The sequence below is a fragment of the Panthera tigris genome, chromosome A1 (assembly GCF_018350195.1).
Source record: "Panthera tigris isolate Pti1 chromosome A1, P.tigris_Pti1_mat1.1, whole genome shotgun sequence".
Classification (NCBI taxonomy): Eukaryota; Metazoa; Chordata; class Mammalia; order Carnivora; family Felidae; genus Panthera; species Panthera tigris.
The window spans coordinates 115,912,705-115,935,602 of record NC_056660.1 but is presented as its reverse complement, the minus strand read 5'-3'; the positions used below and the strand labels follow the sequence as shown (position 1 = coordinate 115,935,602).

The 22,898-nt window shown below is 38.1% G+C and overlaps 1 protein-coding gene across 4 annotated transcripts in view; it reads right to left on the bottom strand.

Moving 5' to 3' along the window:
- The window catches only part of ANKHD1 (ankyrin repeat and KH domain containing 1), a 130,362-nt gene extending 107,595 nt beyond the window's left edge, over positions 1–22,767 (bottom strand). For 3 of the 4 annotated variants that reach the window (XM_042985305.1, XM_042985309.1, XM_042985307.1), the window contains exon 1: positions 22,353–22,767. In XM_042985305.1, coding sequence (XP_042841239.1) covers positions 22,353–22,643 — 291 coding nt within the window. In that variant the 5' untranslated portion in view covers positions 22,644–22,767. The remainder of the gene's footprint in view (positions 1–22,352) is intronic. The other variant, XM_042985310.1, reaches the window with a different exon arrangement.
- Between the last annotated feature and the right edge of the window lie 131 nt (positions 22,768–22,898).

Genomic DNA, 22,898 nt, shown 5'->3' with positions numbered 1-22,898 from the left:
GAGATAGTCTCCAAAAACAGGTCTATAAAATGGATAAGTCCAAAATAATGTTAGATCTAGTTAAATTAGTCTTTATCATGTATAAATACAGAAGGCTCATAGTTTTTTATCTTATATACAGCTAAAGGATCACAGAAATGTCTCTACTGCCCAGTGACAGTTACATAGCTCATCTCTATCCAGCAACTACACTGAGCAACAAAACATGAAACTTCCACTTACAATGGTACTGTTTTTGCCAATGACAATAAAGTTTATTTTGAGCCTTTTTAAAATTAATTTTTAATGATTATTTATTTTTGAGAGAGAGAGAGAGAGAGAGAGAGAGAGAGAGAGAGAGAGAGGCAGAATGCAAGTGGAGGAAGGGCAGAGAGAGAGGGAGACAGAATCTGAAGCAGTCTCCAGGGTCTGAGCTGTCCGCCCAGAGCCTGACACAGGGCTCGAACTCACAAACGGTGAAATCATGAACAGAGCCAAAGTCGGATGCTCAACCAACCAAGCTACCCAGGCACCCATAAAGTTTATTTCAAGTCTTAAAGATTGCAAACTTTTTTTTTTCTATCTTTGATTAGGTACTAAAATAAACGGTTGAAGTAAAAAGATGAGAGGAATTCTGGTTCACAAAAACTGTTGTTTTTTTATAAGTAATCTTTTATAAATGCTAACAGCAAAAATACTTTAAGTCTTCCTTCCCAAAAGTTTTTTCTCTCCCTCCCTTCTTTTTAAAAAAAGGAACTATAGTCTCTTCAACTAGAATTTATGCAAAGGAGGGCAAGAAGGAAAACAGAAACAAGCATTTTCTCCTATTTTTTACCTATTTGACATTTCAGAAATGAACAACTGGACGGCAACAGTTACCAGGAAAATTAACCACAGACTCAACTATTATATTATCACCTGAAAAAAATGATGTCAGTTACATCACCAAAATCTAGTTAGAAAAACCATTGATTAACCCAGCTATGCTTTGGCCAAAACTCAATTCCACAAAAAATAAATAGGGGCGCCTCAGTGGCTCGGTCAGCTAAGTGTCCAACTTCAGCTCAGGTCGTGATCTTGTGGTCTGTGAATTCAAGCCCTACCTTGGGCTCTGTGCTGACAGCTCAGCGCCTGGAGCCTGCTTCAGATTCTGTGTCTCCCTCTCTCTCTATCCCTCCCCTGCTCACACTCTGTCTCTCTCTCTCTCTCTTGCTCTCCCTCTCTCAAAAATAAATAAACATAAAAAAATAATAAATAAGATTTAAAAAGTTAACAAGTTTAAGTAAGCAGTGTTATAATTAAAACTTTTATGATATTAGTGTTTTAAAAAAGACCTATAAAAGCAAAATAATAAAACCTCACCTATATATTCGTCAAGAACCAACTGCTACTTTCTCTAAGGTATATTTCTGGAAAGAGCAACTACTAGTTAAGAGGTAAAAAGTTAGTGAAAAAGAAACATTCGATCATAAAAAATGCACATATATATGTTTGTTTATATATTCTCCAGTCACGTGGTTATATCAAATAAAGACTATCAAGCTCTCAAATATAAGTTGAAAACACATTGTTTTGCATAGAACACCTGTTAATGTAACAATAAATTATGAAGCTTTTATCTTAAACATGTTAAATAAATTTGTATTTTGAGTGAGAGACTAAAATATTAGTAGCCACAAATTTTGTTCCTGCTAACTTTAAGAGTACTCATCACTCCCATGAATTCCAACTGGAGCTATGAGAAAGCTCAAGGGAAGGCTAAATTTTTTATACTACTTTTCCTCACAAACTTTCAAAAATAGAGCTCCCTTAAGAGGTTCAGATTTGATCATTTAAAATGTAAAGCTAAGGGACACCTGGGTAGCTCCGTCGGTTAAGTCTCCGGCTTTGGCTCAGGTCATGATCTCACAGTTGGTGGGTTCAAGCCCCGCATTGGGCTGCACATTGGCAGTGTGGAGCCTACTTGGGATTCTTGCTCTCTCCTTTTTCTCTACCCCTCCACTGCTTGCGCTTTCTCCCTCAAAACAAACAAACAAACAAATAAACTTTCTAAAATAAATAAATAAATAAATGAATGAATAAATAAATAAATAAATAAAATGGAAAGCTAAATAAAACATTTTAAACATCTGAAAATGTTTTAAAAATGTATTTGCTATTTCTCTTCACTTTTGTACAATTTATATTTGGATAGACCAATATGTCTTACTTTTCCCCACTCAGAGTAAGCCCTCTACTTTAAGCCAGAATCAGCATTTACACCAATTTTAGAATGTAGGTGGCTTACTATTGATTTCTACTTGGAAGGGCAAAAAAGGATGGATCAGTGTTCCAAGAGATAATTACTGAAGGACATAGCAATTTCTTTTTGCAAAAAACACAGTATTCAAACGTTTCAACCACAAATATGCCCCAAGATGTATTCAAAGGGAGAAAGTAATACAGTTGCAATTTAGGGCCAAATAATGATAAATGTAGGAATGAGTTTTGCTGATACTGTAAGGCCCAATAAAATCAGCAAAAACATCTTGGAATACTGGAACAAAAAAGGCTGTATTCTTTAACATATATGCTTTTCAAGTTTCTTTCTACAAGGAAAACTGTATTGCCAATTTCAGACCCACATCTTTTTCTCAAAAAAAGGCAACGGTAGGGCACTTAGGTGACTCAGTCAGTTAAGTGCCCACTCTTGGTTTCAGCTCAGGTCATGATCTCATGGTTCATGAGTTCAAGCCCCGCATCGGACTCCGCAATGACTATGGAGCCTGCTTAGGATTCTCTGTCTCCCTCTCTCTCTGCCCCTCCCCTGCTTGCTCTCTATTTTTCTCTCTCAAAATAAATAAATAAACATTAAAAAAAAAAGGCAACAGTATCTTCGGATTTCTGAAGTTGATTAGTTTCACACAGCACAAGAGAGAACCATTGTGCTTTTCCTAATTCTAAGTTAAAGCTGGAGAAAATTAACTTCATTTTGTTCAACTACAAAAACTTAATTTCTAAACTACACTTTTAATACAGAATCTACTTTTTTTTTAAGTTTCTAATGTAAGATGGCAGAAAGGAAGGTCTTAAAAATAATAGCTACTTGAGGGGGCTGGCTGGCTCAGCTGATAGAGCATGTGACTCTTAATCTCAGGGTAGTGAGTTCAAGCCCCACATTGGGCATGGAGTCTACTTTAAAATTAATAATAATAATAATAATAATAATAATAATAAATCTGCTATTTAAAAAAAAATACGGGCGCCTGGATGCCTTAATCAGTTAAGCATCTGACTCTTGATTTTGGCTCAGGTCATGATCTCATGGTTGTGAGACTGAGCCCAACATCAGCTTAGCACTGGGCATGGAGCTTGCTCTCTCTCTGCCCCTCCCCTGCTTGCATGCACCTCTCACTCATTCTCTCAAAAAAATAAAACAAAAGCTCCCATGAATCAAGTGCTTTTAAAAAAATAGGCTACCATTAATAAAATGCCTCATATCTATCAGCATTTTCCATATGTTATTCCATTCAATCATCTTACCTACTCGATGAAGTAGACTAACTGATCGTCATTTTAAGGAACTGAAACTCAGAAAAATTAAGGGACTAGCCCAAGATCACATAACCATACAGGTATCTGAAGCCACGTATTTTGGACCCCAAAACTCATACCCTTTTTTACTACAACAAACTGTATTAAGCGAATCTTTTAAACAATGGAGTATAATGGGGTGCCTGGGTGGCTTAGTTGGTTGAGCATTTGACTTCAGCTCAGGTCATGATCTTATGGTTGGTGGGTTCGAGCCCTGCATCAGGCTTTGTGTTGACAGAGAGGAGCCTGCTTTGGATTCTCTGTCTCCCTTTCTCTCTCTGCCCCTCTCTTGCTCGTTCTCTCTTGAAAATAAATAAACATTTAAAAAATTATAATAAACAAACAACGGAGTATAACTAAAACAAATACTAACCAGTTAAGTAAATTAAAAAAAAAAAACTACAAGTATGGTAATACCTCAATTTAACAATAACAGTAATGTCAGGAAAAAACTTGTCTAAATAAAATAAATGTAATCAAGATTATCAAACCCACTAACACTTCTCTGCCAGAGTCTTAAGACAAATTATGCTTTCATTTAGTAATTTATGACACCCAAAACTGCATTATTTCTAATGCATACATACAACACGTATACAACAAAATGTTGTGCCACAACAGGTTTTTTAAAAAGAAGACTGCTGGGGCGCCTGGGTGGCTCAGTCGGTTGGGTGGCCGACTTCGGCTCAGGTCATGATCTCGCAGTCCGTGAGTTCGAGCCCCGCGTCGGGCTCTGTGCTGACAGCTCAGAGCCTGGAGCCTGTTTCAGATTCTGTGTCTCCCTCTCGCTGACCCTCCCCTGTTCATGCTCTGTCTCTCTCTGTCTCAAAAATAAATAAAACGTTAAAAAAAAAAAAAGAAAAAAAAAAAGAAGACTGCTCACAAAGTCATTAGAAAAGTCACAAGGAATGAAGTATATGGCAGTTAAAGCCAAGAAAATCTTACTGTTGAAAGGAAAAACTTCCTGTTTTCCCCACAGTTAGACGAAGTCCTGGCTTCTACTCATTATCCCAAATAGAAAATAAGCACTCAACGCTTGAAAGAAATAATTGATTTTAATAAATTAAAAGGAGCCTCAAACACCCATAAACCTCCAATTAATACTAGTAAGGGGAAGAAAGAATAATGACTAAGAGTAAGGACTCTTAAAATACCACTTCATCTCTCATAGTGTGATCTTAGTAAACTTGTTCTCCTTCTCTTAAACTCATTTTCCTCAACTATAAAATAAGGAGAGCAGTAACTACATCACAGGGCTATTGATGAGTAAGCAAGATACTGTATCTAAAATTTCACAACAGGGCTTAACACATGGTAATTGCTCAACAAATATTAGTTGCTATTATTCTTATTAATATTACCACTACTACTATCATTAAGGTCAGTTTCCTTCCTATACTCATACTCTCTACTCCACAAAAATAATATAGAATCCATTATATTCATCTTAGGCTAACAAGTAACCTGAGCATATTAAGCACTACAGACACATTCATTCAACATTTATCAGGCATCTACTATGTGCCAAACATTCTACTGTATACTGGCAGCACAAAAACAAATAAGACAAAAACAAATAAGACATGATTCTTGCTCATTAAGACAATCAAGTAAATGCAATAAAGTATTATATATTCCGTCATAGTTATATACGGACAACATGGGAACACAGAAGAAGGAATGGTCAATTCCACCTATGGTAGTAATGAAGGAAATGAGTTAGAGATGACAACTCTGGAACAAGAAGGTATCCAACAGGATGGGGAAGAGGGACATCAGTGACAGCAGCATCAGTGTATAGCAGTAGTTACAAACATGGGCTTTAAGTTCCAAGATAGTTGAATTCAAATCCCGGCTCCATCATCAACTAGATATATGACTTTTATGTATGTTACACAATGTCTCTAAGCTTCAGTTTCCTCATCTGTAAACTGTAAATATCTATAAATATTGCTATCTTCAAATGGTACTGGTTAAGTTTATTTGATAATATATAGGTTAAGTACTTAACCCAGTGGACAATAAGCACTCAGCATATAGTAGCTATTACTTTAATTCTAGAAGCCAAAGCAGTAGAAGCAAATTAAAGCAAGGCCTATAATAGCTTGATATGTTCAGGGAACTACAACAATTTGGTATGGATAGAATACAAAAAGCAAATAAAGTAGGGCACAAAAAGGATAGAGTTGGGGTGGGCTTAGTTGGTAAAGCATCCAACTCTTGACTTCGGCTCTGGTCATGATCCCAGAGTCCTGAGATTGAGCCCCATGTTCGGCTCCACACTGGGCCTGGAGCCTGCTTAAGATTTTCTCTCTCTCCCACTACCACTCGTGCTTGCTCTCTTTCTCTTTCACTCTAAAAAAAAAAGGACAGAGTTGAAAAACTAGACAGAAGCCAAATCCTAAATAACACTATATGCCACATCAAAGAATTTGATTTATCCTTTCTCTAAGAAATGAGAAGGCTTTTTGTCAAGAGTCACATGACTGAACTGCCATTACAGAATTTACTCTGATAGCAGGGTAGAGGAAGAATTAGAGAGGTATACTCTTGGAGGTAGACAGAGTCAGGGATTACTGAAATAACTGCCAGTGAAAGATGATGTTTTTATTTACGGCGTAGCATTAAGGATTCAGAAATAGGGACAAATAAACAAGATGTTAGGAAAGAACCTACAGGACTCAGTGTCTGCTTAAATGTGTATAATGAGAAGAAAGAGCAGACGTGAGCTCTGAGGTTTGACTACAGTAACTAACTTTAGGGCAATGTAATTTACAAAGGGGCAGGGGGAGATAGGGGTGGAGGGGGAAATGATGGGTTCAGAATTAAAATTGGTGACCCTGAGATGTTTATGGAGCATACGTATAGTAGGCAGTGAGAAGGCATCTTGGCAGACTGCTAAAAGAAGTAAGAGATAGAAGCCACATGGATAACTAAGAGAAGAAAGTTTCTGAGAAAACAACCTGCAAATGCCAAATGCTCTGAAGCAGGACATGCTTAGAGAGTTTATAGAACATAATGAAGCAGTTGTGGTTCTGCTTAAATATGAGCACAAAATAATCTTATGCTGATGGACTTTGTATCCTTTCATTTTTAATCATTGCCCCTTTAAACTTGCTACTTGAAACTCATCAAACTCCTGAAATAAGACATCCAAACATCAACCTTCATAATGATCATCCAACTTACACAGGATAGTGTCCCATACATTTGTATTTAAGATCCTGGACTGTCACAAAACCATGAAAATATTAAAAGAGTTAATGTAATTAAAGTACACAATGCCTTGACACACTTAAATATAATTTGTTAATATGTGAAAGGATTTTGGAAGGTCAAATATAATTTGAATAAATAATTGACCTTGTTTTAATAAGTTCCCTGAAATGATCATGCTTGTGAAAATGCTGATGTTGTTAAGGGCAGAGACCACAGTTTTTCATCTTTGTAATTCCAAACCCTAGCACAAAGCTTATCAAATAGTAGCCTCTATATAAATTATTGTTAAATGAACAACTCTACAATACTAACCAGAATTAAACAGACTGCCAAGGACTCTAACTTCTAAAAGACATGATTTTATTATGCATGATGTGAGTTCAAGAAGAGGTCCTACCCTAAATAAACTAAACTCTGACTTTCTTTTCTAGAGAATGAGTAAACGATTGTTACAGATTAGCAACAAGGGAATAATACACAATGGTGCACTTGGGTGGCTCAGTCAGTTATGTATCCAACTCATCATCTCAGCTCAGGTCTTGATCTCAGGGTACTGAGTTCAAGCCCCATGGTGAGCTCCATGCTAGGTGCGAAACATACTTACAAAAAGGGCAGGGGGCAGGGGAGATAATACACAACAGAAAGTACCTTTAAAACTCTACCATCACATTATTCTAAATAATAGGAGGATAAGAGGTCAAATCCATGCACCTGAGTTAACTATAGCCTTAAATAATGCCCTCTTCAAACTAAAAGAAAATAAACTTTTCTTTCTCAAATCCTTAGTAAAATAGGTACTAAAATATAGTACAAACTCTCCCTGTTCATAGAGTCAAAATAACTAATAATTTAATATAATTGCAGCCATTTGAGCAGTGACATCTAAGATTTGTTTTTGCAATTTAATCACATAAGTGATAACGCTGGCTTAGGTGTCAAGCAAATTGTATGTTACTTAAATATTGGAATCACACCTCTTAAGTAGTTGTTAGAAGATACCAGATGCAAAAACTCTAATTACTATGGTTTATATTTTATTTCACTTATTCATTTATCTCTATTATCCTGAAAAAAGAAATTCTGTCCATATTTTTCACACAGACTATAGTCTATTTCAGGTGCATTCAGATTACAACTACCGAAACCAACCATCTCCTCCCACTTCAGTTTTCTTCCTCTCAAACAGATATCCATGGTTTGTCAAGAAGAGGACACATGAAAAAAATCAAACACTAATATTATGACAACTTGCTCTTGTCATAGCCTAGCAAACACAGGTTTAAATCACATGCGTTGTTCCTCCAGTTTGAAAAAAAGTATGTATAAAAGGGGTAGAAATTTCAAGAGCTAGAATATTATTAATGGAAGAAGTGAGGAGCTTTTGTGTGTGACCACAAATTCTATAGCATATTAAATACTCCCTATTAAACTCTTCTGAGGACCAGATCAAGAGAACGAGACCATATCCGATAACTCAGAATAGCAAAAGCAATCTGGAAAAAGAACAAAGTTGGAGGACTTACACTTTCCAATTTCAAAGCTTACTGCACAAAGCTACAATATGCAACCAGCATAAGACATCCACAAATGGAATTTAACAGAAACAAACCCTCACATTCACAGTCAACTGATTTTTGACAAGGGACTGTCAAGACAATTCAATGGAGAAAAAAACCAGTCTTTTCAACAAATGGTGCTGGGACAAACTGGTTATGCACATTCAAATAAATGAGGTTGGGGCACCTGGGTGGCTCATCAGCTAAGCATCCTTCAGGTCATGATCTCACAGTTTGCATAGGTTCAAGCCCCACATCTGGCTCTGTACTGACAGTGTGGAGCCTACTTCGGATTCCCTTTCTCCCTCTCTTTCTGCCCCTCCCTCTCTCAAAATAACCCTCTCTCTCCCTCTCTCTCTCTCAAAAATAAGTAAGTAAACATTAAAAAAAAAAAAAAAAAGAATGAGGCTGGGCCTCTACCTCAGGCCTTATATAAAAGTTAATTCAAAAGGGATCAAAGACCTAAATGTAAGAGCTAGAACTATAAAACTCTTAGAAGGAAGCAGACATAAATCTTCATGACCTCGGATTACACAATAGTTTCTTAGACATGACACCAAAGGCACATGCAACAAAAGAAAAAAAATAGATATAAAAATTGAGCTTCTCCCAAACTTAAAATTGTTAAGTACACAAACAAGTGAAATGACAACCTATAGAATGAGAGAAAACATTTGCAAATCATGTACCTGATATGGGACTAGTACCCAGAATATATAAAAAACACTTACAATTCAACAATATGGCAAATAACCCAAACAAGAAGTGGGGAAAAGATAGGCATTTTTCCAAAGATACACAAATAAGCACATGAAAAGATACTCAACTTCATTAGTTACTGAGGAAATGCAAATCAAAACCACAATGAGATACCACTCCACACCCACTAGGATGACTATTTTTTTTTTTAAAAAAAGGGAGGGGGAAAACCCCTGGGTGGCTCAGTGGATTGGACTTCCCTGCTCTTGATTTTGGCTCAGGTCATGATCTCAAGGTTGATGGGACCGGGCTGTGTGTTGGGCTCTGTGCTGACAGCTCAGGAGCCTGCTTGAGATTTTCTCTCTGCCCCCTCCCCTGCTCTCTCTCTCTCTCAAAATGAATAAATAAAAAACAAACAAAAAAAGTGACCAAGGTTGTAGAGAAGTTGAACCCTCATGGGAATGTAAAATGGTGCAGCAGCATAAAAAGCAGCTTGGCAGTTCTTCAGAAAGTTAAACACAGAGTTATATGACCTAGCAATTCTACTCCTTGGGCATACACCCAAGAGAACTGAAAAGAAATGTTCATGCAAAACTTGTACAAAAATGTACATAGCATCATTATTTATAGTGGCCAAAATGTAGAAATAATTGATGAACAAAAATGTAGAAATAATTGATGAACAAAATGTGGTATATCCACAAGATGGAATATTTTTGCAATGAAATACTGATACATTATACAACATGTAGAAATCTTGGCAACAATATCTTAGGTGAAAGAAGCGAGGAACAACTGTACCATTCCATTTATATGAAATACCCACAATGTCTCTGGCAAATCCAGACACAAAATCATATTAGTGATTATCAAGGAAAGCGGGGTGGTAGTAGGAAGATGGACACAAAAATGACTGCTCATGGAGGGGCACCTGGGTGGCTTGGTCGGTTGAGTGTCCGACTTCAGCTCAGGTCATGATCTCACAGTCCGTGAGTTCGAGCCCCGCGTCGGGCTCTGTGCTAACAGCTCAGAGCCTGGAGCCTGTTTCAGATTCTGTGTCTCCCTCTCTCTGTGACCCTCCCCCGTTCATGCTCTGTCTCTCTCTGTCTCAAAAATAAATAAAAAAAAACGTTAAAAAAAAAAATGACTGCTCATGGAGATGTTTGGGAGGGTGATGAAAATTCTTTCAAATAGATAATGATCATAGTTGTACAACTTTGTGAATATATTAAAAACCACTGCATTGTACATAAAGTGATCCTATGATATTGGATTATATTTCAATTTTTAAAACTTTAGGAATTAGAATTTGAAAAGTACTTCAGAAACTTATTATTCCTTATTTTGATAAACGCACTGTGGTTAGGTAAGAGAATATTTAGGGAATGTACACTGAAGAATTTAAGGGTAAAGAAGCATGATGCGTGCAACCTATTTTCAAATGATTCAGAAAATAAATTATTTGCTTATTTGTTTACATAGAGAGAGAGAATAGGACAATATGGACACAACTGGTGGGTCTGGGTAAAGAATATATGGGAGGAGGGGCGCCTGGGTGGCTCAGTCAGTTGGGCGGCCGACTTCGGCTCAGGTCATGATCTCGCGGTCTGTGAGTTCGAGCCCCACGTTGGGCTCTGTGCTGACAGCTCAGAGCCTGGAGCCTGTTTCAGATTCTGTGTCTCCCTCTCGCTGACCCTCCCCTGTTCATGCTCTGTCTCTCTCTCTCTCAAAAATAAATTAAAAAAACGTTAAAAAAAAATTAAAAAAAAAAAAAGAATATATGGGAGGAGGAGTTCTCTGTACTATTGTTGCAACTTTCTAGTAAATTTGAAATTATATCAAAATAAAAAGTAACAAAGATAATGTATCCAATATAATTGGATTATTTCCCCTTTTGGGATTGCTCTTTAATAATGATATTTTGTTTCACATATGTTGCTGAATTTAGTGACTGTACAATTTTTAAAAGGCAAAAATAAAAATGTACAGATGTAGCAGAAGAAAAATAAACAGAAAAAAATTAATTAGAAACTGATAAGAGCTGAAAGCCCTTCCAAAGTGTACCTCTCGAAGTATCAACTGATGTGGCCAAACCTTTATTTTCTGACTCAGATATCATAAAAAGCACATGTGAAATTTTTTTCAATTCCACATCATTAAAGAAAATACTACAGGTTCATTTATCTAGCTTTAATACCATATTGAGATAAGTGTTACAAAACTGAACTCATCTCTAATGATATAAAGGATAAAATGTATTCTTCCTAGCATTTAATCAATATATGAAGCATTGTGATCAATCACAAATTAGTCAATATGAGGACAAATCAGGGGAAAAAAAGGATTATATTACAGAAACATCTACTCAGAACATTACCATGTTAACTGGGTTCAAGGCTTTAGGGAAGCCATCACTTAGTGCTCACACAGTCTCTCCCTATTATACATGATTTTTATTATTTTGTCAGACTCAAACCTTTTGATTTGCTATATCTAATCTGATAAAAAAAAAAATTACATAAGATTTGCATCAAAACTTGTTCTCACTCAAGGGTCCCTGGGTGGCTTAGTCAGGCCTCCGATTTCGGCTCAGGTCATGATCTTGCAGTTTGTGAGGCAGAGCCCCAAGTCAGGCTCTGTGTTGACAGCTCAGAGCCTGCAGCCTGCTTCGGATTCTGTGTCTCTCTCTCTCTCTTTGCCCCTCCCTTGCTTGTGTTCTTTCTCTCTCCGTCTCAAAAATAAATAAATGTTAAAAAAATTAAAACATAACAAACAAAAAAACCTAAAACTCGTTCCCACTCAAAAAGTAATCTACAGACTCAGTGCAATCCCTATCAAAAGCCCAAGGGCAATTTTTGCAGAAATACAAAGGCTCATCCTAAAATTCTTGTGGAATCTCAAGGGACCCTGAATAGCCAGAACAATCTTGAAAAAGCACAAATTTGGAGGACCAACATTGCCTGATTTCAAAACTTACTACAAAAGTTACAATAATCAAAACAGTGTGATACTGGCATAAAACAGACCAATGTAACAGGACAGGCCAGAAATAAACCCTCCAATATATGGCCAATTGATTTTCAACAGGATGCCAAGACCATTCAATGGGGGAGATGTCTTTTAAATAATGGTGCTGAAAAAAATGGATACCTACATGCAAAAAAGAATGGAGTAGGGCCCCGACCTTACATTGTAAACAAAAATTAATTCAAGATAGATCTAAGACCTAAATGTAAGAGCTAAAACTATAAAATTCTTATAAGAAAACATTGGAGAAAATCTTCATGACACCGGATTTGGCAACAACTTCATGGATACGACACCAAACACACAAACAAAAGAAAAAAATAAGTAAATTGGACTTCATCAAAATTCAAAATGTTTAGGCACAAAAGGACACTACCAGCAGAGTAAAAAGGCAACTCATGGGATGGAAAAAAATAGGTGCAAATTAGATAAATGATAAAGGACTAATACACAAAGAACATCTACAATTAAACAATGAAAAAACAACCCAATTAAAAATGGGGAAAAGATTTGAAAAGACACTTCTCCAAAGATATACAAATGGCCAAAGGCACATAAAGATGCTTAACATCAGGAATCATTAGAGAAATGCAAATTAAAACCACAATGAGATACCACTTCACACCCATTAGGATGGCCATTATCAAAAACAAAATAGAAAGTATAGGCTAGAATGTGTGAAAAGTGGAACCCTTGTGCAATTCTGACGGGAATGTGAAATAGTATAGGTGTTTTGGAAAACAGTATGGTGATTCCTCAAAAAATTAAAAATAGAATTACTAAATGATCCTGCAATCCCACTACCAGGTATATTCCCAGAAGTGAAAGCAGGGACTTGAACAGGTATTTGTAAACCATGTTTACAGCAGCATATTCTTCTTTTTTATTTTTTAAAAAATGTTTAATGTTTGTTTACATTTGAGAGAGAGAAACAGCATGAGTGGGAAGGGGCAGAGAGAGACGGAGACACAGATTCCGAAGAGGCTCCAGGCTCTGAGCTGTCAGCAGAGGCCAACCTGGGGCTCAAACTCACAAACCGTGAGATCATGGCCTGCGCCAAAGTCAGACACTTAAACTGACTGAGCCACCCAGGCACCCCTCTTTTTTTTTTTTTTTCAAGTTTATTTATTGAGAGAGAGAAAGAGAGCAAGTGTGTGTGCACACACATGTGCAAAGTTGGGAGAGGGGCAGAGAGAGAGGGAGAGAGAGAATCCTAAGCAGACTCCATGCTGTCAGTGCAGAGCCCGATGTGAGGTTTGGTCCTATGAACTGTGGGATCATGACCTGATCCGAGATCAGGAGTCAGATGCTTAGCCAACTGAGTCATTCAGGCACCCCTCACAGCAGCATATTCTTAACAGCCAAAAGGTAAAAGCAATCCAAGTGTCCATCAACAGATGAATGGATAAAAAAAGGTGGTATATACATACAATGGTATGGTTTTCAGCCTTTAAAAGGAATGAAATTCTGACGTGTGCTACAACATGGATGAAACCCGAACGCATAATGCTCAGTGAAATAAGCCAGCCACAAAAGTAGAAATACTGTGGGGTGCCTGAGTGACACGGTCAGTTGAGCGACTGACTCTTGGTTTCAGCTCAGGTCATGATCCTAGGGTCATGGGATTGAGCCCCACATCCGGCTCCCCACTGAGCATGGGGCCTGCTTAAGATTCTCTCTCTCTCTCTCTCTCTGTCTCTCTCTCTCCTCCCTTCTGTCCCTCTCCCCAGCATGCATTTAAAAAAAAAAGTAGAAATACTGTATGATTCCACTTACTTCACGTACCTAGAGTAGTTAAATTTATACAGAAAGTAGAATTGTGGTTGGTAGGGGCTGAGGAAGGGCAGATGGGGATGAATACAGAATCTCAGTTTGGGAAGATGAAAACATTCTGGAGATGGCTGCTGTTGATGGTTTCACAACATGAATGTACTTAATGCCACTAAAATGTACACTTTAAAATGGCAAAAACGGTAAATTTTGTGTTAGGTATATTCCAACACAACTAAAACAAAAAAAATGGTTAAAATGGTAAATGTTGTCTATTTATATTCTACCACACACAAAACAAAAACAAAAACAAAAACAAAAAGAGTGTTCTCGATCTAACTGTCCTCATACAAACAGTTAAATCAAATTTACCTTGACAAATAAACTGCTCTCCTGTACAATTCTTTGGTTCTTAGAGCTAATCCCTGGGGGTACACTTGCCTTTGTCTTTTCAAAACTGCACACTATTGCAGGTGAATCAAATAGCCAGGACACGCTGGGTATCTACTTTAAACAAAACAAAATAAAAGAATACAAAACAAAAACACTCTACTACCGCAAATATCCACTAAGGGAAAAATTTTTAGGAGAATAGAAATATATGTAAAGGATTAAGATCAGGGATGCCTGGGTGGCTCAGTCAGTTAAGCATCCAACAGCGACAAGTCATGATCTCGCTGTGAGTTTGAGCCCCGCATCAGGCTCTCTGCTGTTAGCATAGAGCCTGCTTCAGATCCTCTGTCTCACTCTCTCTCTGCCTCTCCCCTGCTTGCACTCTCTCTTTCTCAAAAATAAAATAAACATTAAAAAAAAAAAAAAGGGTAAAGATGAAATGTGTTCTTTGACAAACAGTTGCTAAATTTCAGTCTAGCAAATAAAATACAGCCATATATATATACATATATATATATATATATAACTTTACTTTCTTTCTCGTTTAGGTAAAGTTGGCCAGAAGAAAGGTAAACCAGTCAATCATCATAAGGCAAATGATCTTCATTCACAGGAACTACACACTGTCATTAACTACCAATAGAATAGCATACCGGTTTTAATTTCTACAAATTAATTAGAGTGTAACAATATACAAAGCCAATGTTTCCCAAATTGACAAAGGTGCAAAGTTGGGTATATGCCTTTCCATATCAGTAGTTTTAATATTTATTTAATTATTTTAAGATGAATAATGAGAAGGCCTGAACTTTTCAAATAAATTCAATTACAAAATTACCTTAGAATAGTGCTCCTCCTATACTCAAGTGGTGTACTTTTTAAATTTTTTTTTTTTTAATGTTTATTTTTGAGAGAGAGAGTATGAGCAGAGGAGGGACAGAGAGAGACAGGGAGACACACAGAATATGAAACAGGCTCCAGGCTCTGAGCTGTCAGCACAGCTGACAGGGCTCAAAATCAGGAACAGCAAGATCATGACCTAGGCCGAAGTCAGACACTTAACCAACTGAGCCACCCAGGCACCACAGTGGTGTACTTTTAATAGCCTTTTTTAATATAATGATCTATACGGCAGTCACCAATTTCATTAAATAATATAAAACTTTTCCAACAAGGCCAACTATGGTTTATGTGCTAGTTTGAGATAGGCATGTCTTAAGCAACTAATTAAATTCATTGGTACAATCCATTAGAAAAGAAAGAGCAGGACAAGTAAGATAACTAGAACGGGAGTCATATAACCTATTCAACTATGAATTAGCTGTGTGATCCTGGACAAGTCACTAACTCAACTGTTTCCAGACCTGTCAGGCTTTACCCAGAGTCCCAACACGAAGTTTCTAATGTGATAGTTGGTCAAATATGGATATTTTAAAAATTCATTTTGTAACAGTAAGAAGTGCATTTTCTCAAAATATAAAAAAAGTAGGAAAAAGTACTTTTACGAGAAACTCACTACGCTATCCTTACTTTTCTCATTTCACTTTAGATAAACAATAACTTCTATAGGGACTAAGTAAGCATTTATTGGAGAAAAAGCATGTTGTAACCCAAAACTGCCTATTTCTTAATCTGAAGAAGCAAAATAATAGCATGAGTTCTAGATTTAAATCTTAGCTGGGGCGCATGGGTAGCTCAGTTGGTTAAGCATCTGACTATGGCTCAGGTCATGAACTCACAGTCCGTGAGTTCAAGCCCCGTGTCAGGCTCTGTGCTGACAGAGCTGGATGCTTCGGATTCTGTGTCTCCCTCCCTCTCTGCCCCTCCCCTGCTCATGCTCTGTCTCTCTCTGTCTCAAAAATAAATAAAAACATTAAAAAAAACTATTAAAAAAATAAATCCTAGCTTTACCATTTACTAGCTATGAAACATTTTAACCATTTTTTTTGTTTGTTTGTTTTATGGATTCATCATTTCTCTGAGCCTACATTTATTCATCTATAAAAATGCAGATATCTACCTCAAAGGGGTGTTGAAATGATTAAATAAAATAACGAAAGTATCTAGTTTGGTACTGGCATATAATATGCATTCAATAAATGGTAGCAGTTACCTAAAAATGAGATGAGACAGGATTATCACCAAGATTCTATGACTTTGCAGACAAGCAACAAGAGAGAAAAACTGAAAACAATAAGGTTCAAAAAAATAGATATACTGAAATTGTTAATTTATGATTGGTTAAAAAAAAAGAATTTCTTATACCTTTGGTTCTCTAGGAAGGTAAATTAGGCAAAAAGCAAAAACAAAAACAAAAAATGGTAGACTTCTCATTTTTTTTCTTTTACTTGCCAATTCAAGACTAATACTTTATAAAAAAAACTGCTTTGCTTTCTTTAAAGCAAAATATTTTATTTATCTTATCTATCACTAAATCAGAAGACCAGAAATGATTTTCAGAGGTCATCTAGTACATTATCAGATCACTACCAGACTCAAAAAGGAATGTGCTTAAACTCATTTCCAACGCTTCATTCTTAAAATATTTTATCACTCTGATTAGATTAAAAAGTCTAGGGGCACCTGGGTAGCTCAGTCGGTTAAGTAACTCTGGTTCAGGCCCTGATCTCACGGTCCATGAGTTTGAGCCCCGCGTTGGGCTCTGTGCTGACAGCTCAGAGCCTGGAGCCTATTTCGGATTCTGTCTCTGCCCCTCCCCCTGCTGTGCTCTCTCTCTCTGTCTCTCAAAAAATGAAGGTTAAAAAAAAATTTTTTTTAAGTCTAAATTGCTTCTCAAATTTACCACTTACAAATCTCACATGAAGAGTATGTTATCTTTTGTATCACAATAGGGAAAATAAAAATACATGTTTGTATTTCCATAAAGAAATTCTGAAAGGAAAAAAAAAGACATTCAAAGTGCAGAGGGCAGGATACTTGGGAGCAGGAGTTAGATCAAGACTTTTCACTGTATTTTCCTTTATGTCACTGTGACTCATAAACTGTATGCATGTAATCACCTAATGTAATGTACTAAATGACAGCCAAAAGAAAACCCCTACATCCTTCACACTTCACAATAAGGTTTTGCTCTGCCCAAATCCAATCAACTCCGGTTTGGCCCACCATTCATATAATCATGTTTATCAACACTTCATTTTGTATGTAAAGCCTTAAGGCTTTATAGAATGAAACTTGTGCAAGGTTGATACTCATGCAATGTAACAAATTGTTACAGTGATAACATATAACTTTGCCTTATGTAAACATTTCCTACCTCTCCAAAATTTGCTCACTAGAATACAAAGTTATATTTCCTAGGGGCACCTGGGTGGCTCAGCTGGTTGAGCATCTGACTTCTGCTCAGGTCATGATCTCACAGTTTGTGAATTCGAGCCCCATATTGGGCTCTGTGCTGACAGCTCAGAGCCTGGAGCCTGCTTCAGATTCTGTGTCTCCCTCTCTCTCTGTCCCTCCCCCACTTAAGATCTGTCTCCCTCTCTCTCAAAATAAATAAACATTAAAAATATTTTTAACTTATATTTCATATTTTATCACTAATATTAATAATTTATGGAATAAAGCCCCTCCTACCTTGAATAAAGTCCCCATAAAGATTTTTTAGAAATTAATTTTTAAGAATAAATTCTTAAACAGTAATATAGTATTTTAAGTGAAATTTCCCCCAAATGATAAATTTACTACAGAAAATTTACAGCATTAAACCTTTCACTACTTTTCAATTTCTCTCTTGTCCAGATTATGAGCATAAGCCTTGAGATGCTACTAAAAGTACTGACTCACCTTGTTTACCTAAAGTTTGAATACAGAGTATTCATGACAAAATTGCCATCCCTGTCGATAAGAGTGGCCCCTAGACCAGTGGTTCTCAACCAGGGGTGATTTTGTCCCCAGGAGACTTTTAGCAATGTCTGCAGACATTTATGGCTGTCACAACTGGATGGGTTCTACTGGCATCTAGTGGGTAAAGGTATGTTGCTAATACCCAGGATGGCCCCTCACAATAAGAATTATCTGGACTAAAATATCAATAGGTTACTGTTGAGAAATCTTGCTCTAGATTATAAATGATAAGAAACTCCAAAGGAAATGACACATCTCTTCTCCAACTAGAGAAAATCAAAATGGAAATTCCGTATGCCTATACTTTTGCCTCTAAAAATAATTTTCAGGAAAAAAATTCCCTACAAAGCTTTTGCTATAAATTGCTGTATACAGTTTTAGTGTGCTTTTGCATAACTGTAAATATGGCACCTGCCTCAAGATAAGAAAAAAGCCTCAATATGATATCAAGCTATGCTTTCTAACTGGATATTTGTTTCTACAGTGTGTATATATGAAGAAATGCACACACATACATAGGCTTATATAGGCTTAGAAAATTTCTGAAAGAAAAATTTTAATACTGGTTGTCACTGAAAAATGCAATTTGAAGGGTCAGTGGGGATGAGAATGACTTTTACTTTGCACGTTATATCTTCTACCTATACTGCTGAATTTTTCACCAGGAGACTATATGATTTTTATAACTTAAAAATACATACAGTATATGCACACATCCTTATGAGAGAAAATTAAAAGTCATAAATCTTACAAGAGTCTTTTCTTTAGGAATTTTCTTCTTTTTACTTAAAAAAAATCAAAACACTATAGAGGCTCCTGGGTGGCTCAATCAGTTAAGCATCTGACTCTTAATTTCAGTTCAGGTCATGATCTCACAGTTTATGGGTTCGAGCCCTGAGTTGGGCTCTGCGCTGACAATTTGGAGCCTGCTTGGGATTCTCTCTCCCTCTCTCTCTCTGCCCCTCCCCTGCTTGTACTCTTCCTCTCAAAATACATAAATATTAAATTTTTTTTCCAACCTGACCTCTATTCTGAACAATGGGTACATTTAATAGCATCCAACGCAAGTTCCAATTTCTATTCAAGGCCTTGGGCAGCTAAGGAACATGCTTGCTATGCCTGAAGAAATACAAAACAGGTATTTACTAATGTTTAAATTTTTTTTTAAATTTTATTTATTTATTTTGAAAGAGAGAGCAAGCAGGGTAGGGACAGAGAGAGAGAGAGACAAGAGAGAGAGAATCCCAAGCAGGCTCCACATTGCCAGCACAGAGCCCTATGTGGGGCTCAAACTCATGAACTTTGAGATCATGACCTGAGCCGAAATCAAGAGTTGGATGTTTAAGTGACTGAGCCACTCAGATGCCCCTAAAAATTTTTTTTTAACATTTATTCATTTTTGAGAGACAGAGAGAGATGGAGAATTGATGGGGGGTGGGTACTGGGCAGAGAGAGAGGGAGACAAAGACTCTGAAGCAGGCTCCAGGCTCTGAGCTGTCAGCACAGTGCTGCACACAGGGCTCGAACTCACGAACCTGCGAGATCGTGACCTGAGTCAAAGTCGGATGCTTAACCAATTGAGCTACCAGGCACTCCACGAGTGTTTAAAACAAGAACCAAAGATCCCAAATGGTGGTATTCTCTAAGGTGGTACCATTCTAATAAAAATTTTACAAAAAGACTCAAGCTCCTTCCGGCAACTAGGTTTTTTGACTTAGCCAGCAAGGAAAAACAGCCTGTTTTTTCAAATCTATTGGCTCTAATAATGAATTTAAAAAAAGGCCCTTGGAGTATCTATGCCTCTGTACACAAAATGTATAGAACTTCGACTTATTCTCAAGCAAATACACTAAGCCTCCACATTTCTTACTTATTTCTCACCAAGTCCTGCCCTATTGGGGGAACACGACAAAGTTTACTCTCAAACTGTAAAATAACTTGTTATCTCTCTGGATGTCTAGATTCTAAATACTTGGTTCTAAAACATCTAGGGAAGGTGAAAAAAAAGATTTTAGGATTATTCATAAAATGCCAATTGGGTGAGTGTTTTTTGAAGAACATTATGGTCTCTTCATACCGGGAATTTAAAGGCAATAATATGGGAGAAGATATTTCATTTCACTCCCACAGAGATTGTAGTCTACCACACACACTGTACAGGAGAGACTAGATACTCCAGGAATTTCTTCTTTATATGGTATGGGAGAAAAAAGACGTAGAAACGAAATTTCCTTTCCCCACAGGTTAAGAAAGATATACACACTGACCATCATCTTAGACCTTGGTAAAGTCTCTGGGTATCCTAGACACAAAATGAGACTCACCCATATACACTTAAATACCTAAATTTTTCTTAGGCACAGAACAGTTAAGTAACAGGAAAATAAGTTCTTCTACCATTAGCCTAAATGGGTAAAAGAATCATGAATATATAAGTTCCATAATAAACATCAAAAAACCAAAGAGCTGTGGATTCTGCCCACAGCTTTAATCGCATGGTAGGGAGACTCCAAATGAAATACAGTAAGGTAGAGACACAAAGAGAGACTGAGAGTGGGTGTGTGTGTGTGTGTGTGTGTGTGTGTGTGTGTGCAAGCCTTACAGAAATGGTTACTACAAAAGCTCATTTCCCAGATATATTTATGTAAAAAAATACTATTTATGTAAAAATATTATTTATGTGAATTAGTGATCTTTTATCTCACTTATGATGATTATGTGAAAATGGTCCAGAAAATCAAGGACATCACATTTAGACCAAAGCAAACCTTTTCAGTTTAACAAGTTAAAAAAACAAACAAACAAAACAAACCTCTAATGTTTAGAGTCTAAAGAAATTCCCACTTATTTCCTAGGTAAAAAGTACATGTGTTTTAGGTTCCTAGTCATCAATTTCCATTGAAAGGATAAAAGAAAGCCTTCCATAAGTACAAGAGTGGAGGTGCTCCAGAGACTCTCCCCATAATTGCCTACTCAAATAAAATTCTGTCCCACTTTGGCTTAGAAGTTACTTACAGTGAAATTCAAAGATATGGACATTCAAGGGTCTAGCTCCCTTACATCCCACACGCTTTTTTCCATAGCAAAATGTTGGAATGAAAATGTACTAAGGTTTTAAATCTAAATGAACCCCTGTTCAGGCATGGTAAGACAATGGTAGAATGGTAAGACAATGCACTAACTGTATTCAGCAACTCACAAATAGTTTCTTATTCCTCTCAAATACAACAGCCAGGATAGTTGTACACAGAGAAATCTCTGTACTTTAACACCAAGATCAGAGGTTAAAATAATTGGTCATAGGGGAATGAACCAGGCACCTTAGAACCAAAACAATACTCTTGAGCACTTAGAACAATAGCCATAAAGGAACAGTACCATATCCAAGTCATGGTCAAGAGAAAAAAGTACAAACATAAAATATCTCCTTTTTCCCTAAAGCCCAAAAGATAATGATGCCTTGCATCCCATGTTGCTCAGACCTAAAAACACACAGTTAAGAGTTAAAAGAAATGAAGGATCTAATCATTAATCTCTGCAAAAGGTGTCCAGGGTTTCACCTTCCCCAAGCCTAAAAACCTACAGACTTCATCTACCCAACTATTCCGAAGCTCAAAGATGCACTGGAATTTCCTTTTCCTGCATAACTTCACAAAAGGTCCCAGGTGAAAGGCTCACGTGCTTTTTCAGAGTAAAAGCAGAGAGCTTCTTCATACTAACCAGTTTCAAAGTAAAAAAGGAAATTAAGTTTTCTTACATACACAGGTAAGGCACAAGGCAAATAAATGTCAGACAACTCAACTTTGGGCACGGGCATATAATGGAAATGGTCTTGCAGCTAGCAAACTCGGTTTTTCGGTCTGTCTCTCCCTCTGTGTCGCTCTCTCTCTCTCTCTCTCTCTCTCTCGCTCTCTCGCTCTATCTCTCTCTCTCAGTACCAAGGGCAGGGACTCTGGCAAGACCCCGCCCCCCCATCTCCAAAGCGGGGTGGGCGGGAGGTAGCCAGAGGAGTCCTTGTTCCCGCGCGAAGCTTGGAGACCAAAGGACTCCCCATTGTGGGTCTACGGATGGTGACGGGAACCGGTCCGGCTCGAGCCGCCGGCTGAAGAGTAAGCTGAGGGCGCACTAGGCCCGCACCGCTGCCACTGCCGCCATGGAGCCGATCGCTGTCAAAGAACGCCGGGGGAGCGAGAAGGTGGCCCCGACCCTATGCTGGCCCAAAGAGAATTCATGCCTCACACTGTATGGGAGACGGAGGTCCTGGAAGCGTACCTCGGACACCTCGTCCTCGTCGCTGCCAGAGGCACCACCTCCACCCCCGGTCCTCAGCACCGCCGCCGCCAACTTGAAATCCAGCGCCGCGTCCCCTCCGGCCGCACCGCTGCCGCCGCCACCGACTCCAGGCGCGGGCCCGGCCTCCCCAAAGAGTCTCACGGTGCGAATCCCCAGCCCGACCCCTCCCGGCGGAGGCGGCTCCGAGGCCCCGGCTGGGGCGGATCGCGGAGCCACCGAGTCCAGGTCCTCCTCAAAGGAGGTGCCGCCGCCTCCGCCATCGGTCAGCATGGTTCGCACGCGGAGCCGGAGACGCTGCCGAGTCACCCGCAGCCACCGCCGCCGCCGATCCCGGGAACGAGAGGAACAGCAGGAGGAAGAAGCTTCTCCTTCCCCCCGTCCCAGCAGCGCCACTAACTTCTCACTGCCTAACCTGCTGCCTCCCGCCCCTCACACTCGCCACTGGCTGCAGTTCCCCAGCGGCTGCAGATCATTGGACAAGGTGACCCGTCGCTCAGGCTCTTCGTCACGCGCCGCTTGCTGGCT